Source organism: Brienomyrus brachyistius, chromosome 22 (genome assembly GCF_023856365.1).
Source record: "Brienomyrus brachyistius isolate T26 chromosome 22, BBRACH_0.4, whole genome shotgun sequence".
Classification (NCBI taxonomy): Eukaryota; Metazoa; Chordata; class Actinopteri; order Osteoglossiformes; family Mormyridae; genus Brienomyrus; species Brienomyrus brachyistius.
Window position 1 is genome coordinate 18,499,914 of NC_064554.1, and position 12,429 is coordinate 18,512,342.

General features: G+C 44.7%; 2 protein-coding genes across 4 annotated transcripts; one reads left to right on the plus strand and one right to left on the minus strand.

Annotated features, from left to right (window-relative positions):
• Positions 1-94: 94 nt before the first annotated feature.
• On the minus strand, positions 95-2,688 carry tmem220 (transmembrane protein 220). The gene is made up of 6 exons (XM_048990969.1): positions 2,514-2,688; positions 2,338-2,367; positions 2,196-2,256; positions 1,272-1,395; positions 1,018-1,077; positions 95-756 (listed from the first exon to the last, which is right to left on the minus strand). Exons 1-6 carry the CDS (start codon positions 2,604-2,606, stop codon positions 624-626), a joined length of 501 nt encoding a protein of 166 aa, XP_048846926.1. The 5' UTR covers positions 2,607-2,688; the 3' UTR covers positions 95-623.
• A 518-nt stretch (positions 2,689-3,206) lies between these two features.
• Positions 3,207-12,301, plus strand: map2k4a (mitogen-activated protein kinase kinase 4a). Of its 3 annotated transcripts, none has more exons than XM_048990967.1 (11): positions 3,207-3,753; positions 7,969-8,059; positions 8,156-8,327; positions 8,475-8,594; positions 8,791-8,910; positions 9,002-9,053; positions 9,269-9,396; positions 9,518-9,595; positions 9,749-9,897; positions 10,275-10,320; positions 10,401-12,301. In XM_048990967.1, the coding sequence occupies exons 1-11, from the start codon at positions 3,639-3,641 to the stop codon at positions 10,512-10,514; spliced, it is 1,185 nt and encodes a 394-aa protein (XP_048846924.1). In that variant the 5' UTR covers positions 3,207-3,638; the 3' UTR covers positions 10,515-12,301. The 3 variants fall into 3 exon arrangements, with proteins under 3 accessions (XP_048846924.1, XP_048846922.1, XP_048846923.1); XM_048990965.1 differs by having other exon boundaries at positions 3,209-3,753; positions 7,957-8,059; XM_048990966.1 differs by lacking the exon at positions 3,207-3,753 and adding an exon at positions 3,772-5,398.
• Positions 12,302-12,429: the final 128 nt, after the last annotated feature.

Below are 12,429 nucleotides of genomic sequence, written 5' to 3' on the forward strand. Positions count from 1 at the left end.
TAAAACAGACATTACACATGATGGATAATATTACATGCATTAAGAAGATTGTTCTAGAATCAATGAAAAAAGTACAATATACATTCCAGAAAAGTGTTTTTCCACCATATATTTAAAGAATAGTATCACTGCAAGTATGTGTATCTTATTTGATTCCAGGTAGTACTTGCAGTAATATGTACATATAGAAAAATATTTACAGATTAGTCAGTATGAACAGATGAAAGCTATTATGCATTACATGCAAAAATCTGACTATCCAGAGATGACACCATACATTCCACAATTCTGATGTCAGTATTACTCTCAGAATTGTAAAAAGGTTTGAACAGCACAGCCGAACATTCTGATAACTGGGTTCACGTATAAGAATGATCACTGTTGGGCCACAACTACAGGCCATATCAATTTACTACGGAACCTTACAGAAATACTGCCTTTGAAATAGTGACGATTCTTGCTCTTATCCAGAGTTCTCAAGGACAAGTGCTAACAGAATTAAATTAAACTGATTCTGGCTGACAGAATCAGTGAAGCCGCAGAACTGCCAGACTGCAGTACATGTGAATAACCATCATTTTGTATGTGCTGCCCCCTTGTGTTCGGTGAAGAGGCCTGACAGGCTACAGAGCGGTTTTGCAATGCAAGGGCCAAGTGGATCTCAGCTCTTCATTGACATAATAGTACAGCCAAGTCACAAACGGGAACAGCGTGAGCGCCGCGGCGGTGATCAGACGGACAGCGCCGATCGGGCCCCTGAGGGGACAGAAATAGCAAAAGCCACAGGGATGGGAACTTAAACAAGTAAATCAAAAGGTATCATCACTAACAAGTGCAATTAGTCTCGTCATCCCTCGTTGCTGCCTTTTTATGTCACATCCTAAAACAGTGCAATTTCAGAGTGCAGGACTAAACGAGGGCATCATCTTATATGCAGTAATAATACTGATGCCCAAAATGGCTGACCAATAAGTTCTATAATGTTTGATGCAGTCATTTGTAAGCGGTAAACATTACCTTCCGGAATCGCGACAAAGCAGCAGCCAGAGTGCAGTTATCACGAGGCCAGAGAATTCCCTGAAAGCAGGAAGAATGAACTGAACTGGCAGCATTCCATTTTATACCAAAGCAAAACGAAAGTGACACACACAAGATATTCCGTCTAATATTAAACACGGCTGTGCATTTCCACGCCAGACCAGAAATAAGGAAGCATCCCACGTGCTTCAGAGGGAAGCGGTCAGCGACCAGCGTGACCACCGTCCTGCTACCTTCCTTCCTCCTGCTGAAAGATGTCCTGATCTCGTTGTCTATATAGGGTCCATCCCAACATGGCAGCAACAGCAGAGCAGATGATCAAGTGAAGGTTGGCGAGACACTTCCATAATATCATCTCTAAAAGACAGGCGGAGCTGGGCGTCAGGACACGGCCAATCCAGACTGCATTAAGGTCAAATTACTGTTCACAGGAAAAATATCTAGACTACAGGGAGACGAAGGAAACAGGCTGCCTTAGAATTGCCAAAAAATATTGCAGAAGCCAATTATGTAATAACTGCAAATAATTTAATAACTGGCAATAACATAATAATTTTTCCATTTTTGATGTAATAACTGGCCAATAATGTAATACATTTTCTGACCCAATTATCTTTTTGCCGGTAATGTAATTACTTGCATTATCGGACAGTTATGACATTATTGACTTTTATTACATTAAAAACTGAGAAATGCAATACACTATTGACATGCTTTATATTACTGGCCTCTACAAACGGCATTCATTTCATTTTGCCTGTCTTCAATGGATTAAAATGGTCAGTCTGTCTGTAAAGGATTATAACAGTCAGTCTGTCTTTAAGGGATTATAATGGTCAGTCTGTCTTCAATGGATTAAAACGGTCAGTCTGTCTTCAATGGATTACAACTGTCAGTCTGTTTTTAAGGGATTATAATGGTCAGTCTGTCTTCAATGGATTATAACGGTCAGTCTGTCTTCAATGGATTATAACGGTCGGTCTGTCTTTAAGGGATTATAACGGTCAGTCTGTCTTTAAGGGATTATAACGGTCAGTCTGTCTTTAAGGGATTATAACGGTCAGTCTGTCTTTAGGGGATTGCTTTAATCCAAGGCAACATACAAATGCAGATCAGAGAGCAGGGTCAGCACGGCTCCCCGGAGCAAGTGAAATTACCTGTTACATTTGGTTTGAAGCTTGTCATTAAGCACAGGCTTGCTGGTATGGCATACCCTACCTGTAAATTTATGAAAATGATTAACAATGGTTTAAAATATATTGCAAAAAATAAAATTATTAACTAAAGAAACAGTCTCACCATCCACAATACAGAATCAGGATCATTGATCTGGGAATAAGAAAAAACAGAACAAATTAGAAAACGTTTTTAGTAACAATACATCATTGTTATTTTTCTGTGTAATGACCGTGATCATGGAACGTGGAAGGAGCATACGGATAAAAGTTGCAAACTGAGTTAGATCGGTAACTTGCCTGTACATAAGTAGCTAAAGTAAAAAATATACACATACAGAGATTGCAAAATCGCCATAACATTCTTGAATACGCTGTTTCGGCTTTGTCCATCTTTTCAGTAATTCAAAGTAGTTACGAATTTCTCCTTAACACCGAAAAATGTTACATAGAAAACTTCGACCCCGGATAAGATCACGTGTTTGGCGCAGTGTATACTGGGTAATAGAGTTTTTCCTGTGAGCTTGAATGTTGTTTTTGATCGCATATTTTTTTTAGTATATTAAATACTTTATTGCATTATGATGGCCTAATTACATTTAATGTGAATTTTTATCTTTTGTTTGGAAATAATGAATTAATGTATCGTGTTAGTGGTAAACATTTGGACAGACTGAGGAAACAAATAATTTGTATCGTTTCTGTTTGTCTGGGTTCTGCAGAGAGCCGATGTACATGGATTTTGGATAGAAAGCTGCATATTCTGATAGTCAGGGCATCTGTACACAGAACCACTGCCGAGTTTAACCATAACCACGGTACGTGAGACAGACTGGGACAGCTAAATGGGAATTTATTTACACCTGTAGAGTTTAGCCCGAGACTAGGGAATATTCCAAAAGCCCTAATTATTCAAGAGCCAATGGAATAAGAGCAATGCTGAGCGACGACCAATGAAATCGCTTCTCCGGACGGTTCCGAGACCCTACGCTGCTAGGCGCGGAAATGGGGGGGGTCGAGTGTATTATCGCGACTAACTTTCGGTCAGCTGAGCGCCAGTGCGGGTCTTGCGGTGCGGGGCTCAGAAGCCGTGTGTCCATGTATCTGATCTGAAATGGTCTGAATTGGAGAAAGGCGACGTCTGCGGCTGCGTGGACTTGTCCCCCTTTCTTAGGCGTAGGTCGTGCAGGCAGCTAACAGCAAGGTGTCCGTCAGTCCCGGCTACGTGTAACGGGGTTTTTGCCTGAAGGAGCGCAGCGAAGCCCAGTTACAGAGTTCCGTAAAAAAAGCTACTGGGGAGCCATCTGTCCTGCCGGCGGGGGGAGGGCGAAGACACTCTCTCCTTTCTCCGCGCTTCCCGTGCTGTAGCCCCGGTGCCAACTACGACCACAACTACCGCTGCTGCTTCTGCTGGAATCCACAACAATGGCGACACCCAGCACTAACTCGGCGACCTCCTCCAGTCACGGCGGCGGCAGCCCCGGATCCACTGCAGCGTCTCACCAGCCCCAGCACGTCGCCACAGTCGGCAACATGCAGTGTAAGAACCAGACCTTCGCGACCCCCGGTCGGTCGTTTTTTTTTGTTGCCTCGTCTGGGTCAGACTGAAAGCGGCTGAATGTCCCCCAGCTGTTCCGGTTGTGCCTTCAGGGATGCTGCTTTAGCATTAGCCTGTTAGCCGCCTGCATCCACCTGCATTAGACATCCCGGCAGCCAGGAAGGCCTGCGCCTCTGCTAGGCTGCCTGTCCGCTTTATTTCTCAGCGTTGTGTTTTTTTTTGGGGGGGGGGGTTGGTTTCTAATAACAGCGGCGGTTCTGGTTAGGAAGCCCTGCTGTTTTCGGCAGTGTGTGGACTAACGGAGCGCCGGTCATTGCGCTGCCCGGACGCGAGCTGTTAGCTCGGGTAGCTAATGTGGAAGGTAGGCCTGTGGGGGACGCTTGGCAGTCAGCCTGTCAGAATGGCACCATTCGGGCTGGTTGGACTCACGCTGTTTAACTTCCCATTTCTGCGAGCTGCTGTCGCGCTCGGGTATTGAGGTGTATTTGTGTTGCGACGCATCTCCCCGGCGCCCCTGTAGGAGGTCGGGTAGCGCAGTTACTAACGCCGCAGTCCTGGGTGTGTTGGAGGAATGACCGCTGGTTATACGTATTGCTGTAAAAGCACAATCTAAACCTCATTAGAATATACATAATATATATTTCCCCTGCCAGCGTCAGATGGTTGATTCACCTGCTACCAGGTGCGGTAGGATATTTACAGTAGTTTATAGTTTCATGGAAATGTAGCCGAGTCGGTCTGCGGTCTGACTTGCGGGCATCTCTATGTAATGGGACGGTGCGTTTCACTAGCAGTGTAACGTCCAGTGTAGCCATCGGAGCCCAGCACGTTTTGGGGGAGACGCATGTCAACCTACCAGGGATCTGGAAATGCATCTAACTTTACCTACAGTGAACTAGATTGTGCCATTGGTGCATTTTTTTTAGTAGGGATGCAAGTTAAACTATAGTTGTTTTCTTAAAACATTGTTAATGAACTGGGTGTTTATGGGACACCACAGGATACCAAGGCATGAATCGTATTGGTGTTATGGTTGATTAGATGAAAGTGCTTGTTAATCTTACCTATTGGTTATTTTAGGTTACACCTGAATCAGTGCTTACTTATATTGTCCTTAATGTATGTGAAATTCTTTGGCTTGACAGTGTTGCGCTGTTGAATTATGGGTAAGGGTCATCTGGGAATCTTTTCTGTGGGAAGAAAAATCAGATTTTTATCTCCATGTGATCTTGCGCAGCGCAGGTCACTCCTGCAAAATGGCACTTAAATGCAGGCCTACATTGTAGCCTGTTTTGTTACTTTGTTGAATTGTTGATTGCAGATACAATGTGAACATAGAAATCTTGGTTATATTTTCGCAGTTGGCTCGTCTCTTTGAAATTCATTGCCTTGTTTGGTGTTTTAAACACGTGCATGTTAGAAGTATCCAGTGCAGATGCTTTTGTTTTAAGTTGACATCCATCACCATTTAAGTTTTGTATTGTGTAGTGATGATCTAATGATATGTTCAGTATTTTCCCCAGTGAATTTTTTTTTTTTTTTTTTTTTTTTTTTTTTTTCTCCTCCTCTCCTGTTCAGTTTTGTGTGATGGGATGTTGTTGCCATGGAGTTAGGGTACCATCTAAAGGTATTATAAATGCAGCCTCTGCGTTGATTAAAGACCAATGTCATATGTAAAGGATTTGTGATTATGCAAGTAACTTTAATTTCAAAAAGTCATTGCCTTTTAAACAATGACATGGAATGCAAAACAGTATTCCCTCTGAGAAACCAAATGTGATGATTAACTTTTTTGGGGGGGAGGGGGGTAAATCTAGCAGTCTTATGGGTAGCTCTAAAAATAGGTGGTTCGGCTCAGTAGAGTCCAAAGCCTGCTGTTGGCTAAGTGACTGAAGCAGGACCCCTGCATAGCAGTTTTATTGCTTAACCCTAATACCCTGTTCCCTTAGCTGTATTTACTGTATATATGTATATTATCCTACATGTATTTCCCTGTTTTTGAAGTTGATGTTCTGTCTGTCATTGCGTCTGTGTTTGACCAAAAGAGCGTTAACACGTGGTTTTTCCCTCCCCCCTGCCCCGCTCGCTCTCCTCCTCCTCGCCCGTCCGGCTGCTGCTCGATAACGGTGAGACGTTCTGAGCGTGTCGCTGACCTGTGCCACCGCATCTCTCGGTCTCCTGTGTTCCTGTCCCGATTGTCGCATGTCCATTGGCCGTGCCCGTGCCGGCTCGGTCTGCTCCAGTCATGCCGCTCCCCCAGCCCTGTGGATTCTCCCTTCCTGGATCTCTGCCCCCTCTGTCCCCAGTCAGAGGTTGGAAGATGTGCACGAAGGTCCTCCATCCTCATGATATGCAGGAGGATGTCCCTGAAGTGCTGAGATGTTTCACTGATATTAATGTAATACATAGAGAGACACCCTGCAAGCTGGTTTCTTCTCATCAGCCGTTTCCTTCATTTGACCTTATCTTCTGGTTTGGTTAGCTAGTCTTGTTTCAGCTTGACAGCCATCTTTCTTAACACTGTTTGAAGTACAGGGGATGTTTGCTTGTCTTGGAGCCCTTCAGTCTCCCGTGATACAATCACTGACTTTGCCCTGCGTTTCTTACTCATGCTGGTGGGCTTTTGTGACCCAGTATGTTCTGGATATCTTTTGAAGGCAGGCTTGTTCATGCCAGAAACTGGTCAGGATTTCAGATTAACCTCTCTGGAGCTCCTCAGAGTAAGCCAAGCTGCTTTGTTAATGTATCGGCCCCCCTCTCGAGAGGCGGGGGGGTGTAAGTCTTGGCTTTTACACCTGTGGTTAAGGCAACTGTGACCTTGTTGTCTGTGCGGCTCATTTAAATTTTGCCCCAGTCAAAAAGTGTTTGGAGAAAATGGTGCCATGGTTTGTGCTCAGCTCCAGAAAGTTCTGTATGGAAAAGGAATGGATTACTCAGGATTTCCCCGTTTGCTGAAATGTCCTGTAAATTGTCATTAACAAAGAACCAAATTGATGATGATGATGATGAAAACCCTTTGCGTGCTGATGTACAGGTTAGATTGAATAGAGGCAATGTGTAAATTGCATTGGATTACTGCCTATGCGGTGGTTGGAACAGCAAATTGAGTAGACCTGTTTCCCTGTGATACAGACCTGTTTACTTGTGTGCTCTTGGGTTGGAAGAATTATACGAAAGTAAAATATTTATTTTTCTTCTGTGATAAAATCTACTCTTTTATGCAGGTATAATGTTAGAGTAAAAACCTAACTGGTCTGGTTAGGTTCCACTTCGGTGGTTAATGTGGGAATAACGCTCAATATCACGCGCTTTCCAGTCCTTAGCCATTCCATCCCGCCATTTACCAATCATATGTTTGAGGTTCTGTTTAAAGACTTCTCAGTGTTAACCTGTATGGCTCAGGCGTCCGAGTCTCTAAATGATTTTTGTGGTCATTTGGAGGGCTGGTGTTTTGTATTGTTGCTTGGTGACCCAGGGACTGCAGAACGATATTCACTGTAATTGTGAATCGTGTGGCGTTGCCAAGGTGACGATATAAATCCCCACTATAGCAGTAGACTTATGGACTGTCTCCTTTTGACGGTGCATTCATTGTATTTGTTGTTCCCCACATGGAAAATGGTGTGATAGCAAGAAGGAATTTAAACATGTCAAGTCAGGCCTCATCAGTTTAAGATTTGCGTTTTTTTATTTTTATTTTTTTGTTTGAGACATACATAAGCCAGCCAATGAAAATGCTCATAGCCAATGTGGCGTGAGAGTGAGACGTCCGCTTTGGCTTAAGTGCAGTCAGCTTGCTGCTTGGCATCAAGTTCGTGTTTTTAGGAACGTAATCGTTCTCTGAAATCAGGAAATGGGCTCGAACTGGAGACAGATTTCGCTGTTGTCTGGCGCCATCTGCTGGCTTCATTTGTTTGTCGCTCATCTCTTCCTTGTCTTTTGAGGTATTGGAATGGACTGTCACGGTCTGGTGGATATTATCCATTAATACTGGGGTGGCAAAGTGCATTCCTACTCCCCCCCTCCCCCCACCCCCCACCCCACTCATTCTCTGGTCACATTCCTGGTTTTTTTTCTTTTCCTAACACTAGCTGTATGTGCTGTTGCCTTTTTTGACCATCATGGTATCTTGTGTGCTGTGCTAGTTGTGCTCTCTGTCTTTTGTCCCCCCCCCGATGGCCACAGGTAAACGTAAAGCATTGAAGCTGAGCTTTGCCAGTCCGCTAATCAAGCCCAGTACCAGGTTCGCGCTCTGCACGCCCGGGCCGCCCTTTCAGAACCCACACATGTAAGTTCCCGGGGTGCCGGGTCACTGCTGCCGGGCCGGGGGTCCCTTCTGAGTGGGTGGCGTTTCTCATAGGACCACCTCCCCTGGATTTTGCAGTGAGAGGTTACGCACTCACAGCATCGAGTCGTCGGGGAAGCTGAAATTCACTGAAAAGCACTGGGAATTCACCGCCGACGACCTGAAGGACCTGGGGGAGATCGGCCGCGGCGCCTACGGTTCCGTCAACAAGATGGTGCACAAGCCCAGCGGCCAGATCATGGCTGTCAAGGTGCTGCCTTTGTTTTAAAGGGGCTTTTAATGTCCCCCACAGGAAAAAAATAATGCCTTTAATTCTTTGGGCCGAGGTGTTGGTCACGTATGTCTGTGTTGCTTTGGATCTTTGGATGTCAAGTCCTCTCCCCCCCCCTCCCCCCAGAGGATCCGGTCCACGGTGGACGAAAAGGAGCAGAAGCAGCTGCTGATGGACCTGGACGTTGTGATGCGGAGCAGCGACTGTCCCTACATCGTCCAGTTTTACGGCGCTCTGTTCCGAGAGGTGAGCGTCCGGCCGTACAGCCGGACACACCGGAATTATCCTGGCCTGTTGTGGTATAATTGAGTCTTGGGAACATTGGGCTGGGTTTCTCTGTGTGCCGATTACTGTGGTTCTGGAATTAGTTTTGCTTGATTCGTTTTCTAATTGGATGTATTATCGCTCCACACCCCCCACCCCATTTTTTTTTTTATTTTAGGGAGACTGCTGGATATGCATGGAGCTCATGTCTACCTCGTTCGACAAATTCTACAAATATGTATATTCTGTGTTAGATGAAGTGATTCCAGAGGAAATATTAGGCAAAATAACATTAGCTGTAAGTCAGTTTTTTTTCTTCCTTGGGAATATGTCTGCATTCGTTTCGTCTTCCTCCAGTGACATGTCAGCGTAATTCCTTTCCGTTTCAGACTGTCAAAGCACTTAACCACTTAAAAGAGAACTTGAAGATAATTCACAGAGGTAAGGCCTAGTCTTAGAAATGGCTGAATGTGAGAGTGTGTTAAAATTTTGTGTGTTAAATGTTCAGCCACTACCTCTAAATGCATCTTTGGTAGCTATGGAGAGCTTTTGTTTGACAAGATGCTCATTACCCATCATGCTTTTCAGCATGTATGCAGAAGCCGGTTTTGGGTGTCCGCTGTTTGGGTCACACTGTTACACTGTGTCCTGTTCAGATATCAAGCCATCCAATATACTCCTGGACCGGAACGGCAACATCAAGCTTTGCGACTTTGGCATCAGTGGTCAGCTGGTGGACTCCATAGCCAAAACCCGGGATGCCGGCTGTCGGCCCTACATGGCGGTAGGTGGGCGGCCGACCAATAGGGTGGCTGTGGGCGGGGCCACTTCTGATTGCATGTGTTGCCCTGCGTGCCATTGTGTGACGGTACCCTTAGGAACTTTCACGTGCTTCTTGTTTACAGCCGGAGAGGATAGACCCCAGTGCCTCGCGGCAAGGCTACGACGTCCGTTCCGATGTGTGGAGCCTGGGAATCACATTGGTGAGCCGTCCTCTTTTCCCCTCACTGTCCTCTGTAACTGCTCCACCCAGACAGGTGTCCCAGTTGCCTGAGGGGGGGGACACTAGAGGCAGCCCGTGCATTCAGCAGTGTGTCTGCACGCTGTGACCTCAGTCCTCTCCATCTCCCGCGCAGTACGAGCTCGCCACCGGCCGCTTCCCCTACCCAAAGTGGAACAGCGTCTTCGACCAGCTGACGCAGGTGGTGAAGGGCGACCCCCCGCAGCTGTGTAACTCCGAGGAACGGCAGTTCTCCCCCAAGTTCATCAACTTCGTTAACTTGTGGTGAGGACGGCCGGAGCCCGGCTCTGTTGCCTTGGCAACTCGGAGATTAGTTAAACTATATTTTAAAGTGGAATAAGAAGACAGAAAAGGGGTAGGGGATAGTGAAAAGAATAAACCATAATAACAATGCAGCTAAATTATCAATCCATTTTCCAGCCACTTATCCTGCTCTGGGTTGTGGGGATTTTCCAGAATTACTTGTATTTTGCTATTTAATGTAATTATTTCAATCCAGTATTTTTCCATGATGCCTTTAGAGGAGTGTAGATCATTCACACGGATACGATAAGGGCTTGTTTCGGTGTATATTTTGATCAAGATTAATGTCTTTTTCCGTTTTTTTTTTTTTTCCTCTTCATGCTTTTTGCAATTTGAAGCCTTACGAAGGACGAGTCGAAAAGGCCAAAGTACAAGGAGCTTCTGGTAAGTGGTCTGGGGTTTTTCTGGGGGTACCGTGGATGCTCTCGGCGTGTCCCCTGACGTGTGTCTGCACGCTCCCCCAGAAACACGCCTTCATCCGAATGTACGAGGAGCGGCAAGTCAACGTGGCCAGCTATGTGTGTCGTATTCTGGACCAGATGCCTGCTTCCCCCTCGTCACCCATGTACGTGGACTAACCCTGTCCACTCAGGAGGGCGATCTCCTCCCTCATGTGCAATAAGATTCCTCTTGGTCGCGTTTTTATGATGTCACCTACGCACGTGATTCTCTCATGCTTACATAGGGACTGCACACTAGTCATTGGTCCTGCCCTTTTGTTTTGGTGTAAGGCCTATTATGTGAACACAGTATAGTGATGAATCCTGGAATTATACACAAGATTATTAAGTCTCATTTTTGACCTGGAGATGTTCAGTCAGCAAACTGGAATCATTCTGTGTGAACTTTCCCACCTCGTCCATGTATTTGATTTTAAATATTTTGTGTATCTTAGATCAAATCTTGCTTCAATAGGGTTAAAAGCCAAGAACAAGGAAGGTTTTTTATATATATTTTTTTTTTTTGTCCCTTCCCTCCCTCCTTTACCTGAGCACCACTGGGTATCGAACAGATGTATGTGCAATGGATTTAATTTGCCGATTTTTAAAAAGTAAATAAAACAGTGACTTCCTCTATGCTAACCTTTGACTGTGGCATGCAAGGTGCTTGTCGAAAAATGTCATTCTATGTCTTTGCAGAATGAGGAAAATGTGCAAAAGATCTCTGCAAGTCACTGTAATTCCACGGCCCACGTGTGTTAAGATGCTCTGTCCCACTGGATGTTTCTCCTCACTGCCCCGCCTGCCTATTCTGTAATCGTCCCAACTCATGTTCACCAAAGACGGGCTGCTGGGTCGCTTTCAGAGAACGGTTCTGGTTTGTGAAGGCCCGTGTTAAGAGTGTGACACGTAACTGGATACGCTAACACTGGTCCTGAATAATGTGGAATAGCTGAATACACACGGTGATCGTGGCAGTGTGGGTCATGCCTGTGATCTATGCCTCTCAGCAGCTTCTCTGGAAGGACCTTTGAGCTGGTTGAGCTGCTTGATGGGGATGGACAGGCCCTTTATATTAGGAGTCCCTGGGATCGACTCTGATTGGCCGTGGTGTGATCCAATGCCCTGTTTCGCTCTGCTGGTCCGCAGGTTCCACTGTGGCAAAGACTCACTGGAGTTTACCGTATTCCTTCTAGTAAAGAGGGAGAGGAACAGCACTAAGTTACCAGGGATGTTTTGCAGTTGAGACTGAAAATGGATGAAATAATAGTTCCTTTTTGGAAGTTGTAATCATTTTATTTTTAACGCATGTGAATGACATCTATAAATTTTAATGACAGGACTAGGTGGGGAAAGTTGCACAACTTTTAAATTGCATTTTTTTTTTTTTTTTTTTTTTTTTTTAGAAATCTATCATGACCTCGGTCAGCTCGCCATGAACCGGGCAGTTGGGTCTCCCACTTTAAAATTTATTTGAAATTGTCTCAATAGAATGTTAGTATGACCATTTTCAGTAAGATATTTAAATCGCATCGCTGTTTAAATATTCTTTGAATGTTTCACATCTCTGGAAAAACTATGCTGTACACGTCATTTTCTTCACCATGGTAGATGTGTAAAAAAAAAAAGAAAAAGGCTCACATCCTAAGTAACGGCAGTAAATACGACAGTGGTTATGTGTTGAAACTTTTTCACAAGAAATGTTTCCAGTGTTTGTTTCTTCGAGATGCTTGACCTTAATATTTAAGACTTAATTATCTGATCTCAAACTCGCTGAGGCCTCCGCAGGTGCCCCTTTGCCCAGAGGTTGGATGTGACGAAGTCGAAATATAATCCTGTTATTTGGCATTGTAATGCTTGTTTTGTGAGGTCTGGGAACTTACAGTGGCATCAAAATATCAATAAAATAATTTTAACAATTCGCAGCTGCAACGTCTCACTGGCATTATTTGTGAAGAATATTGTAAAATACGATTTAACACAATAGTGACATATAAACGTTACAGTACATTTAAGTAGTCGTTTTAAGGTTGTTTTTTTTCTAGTTTCCCCT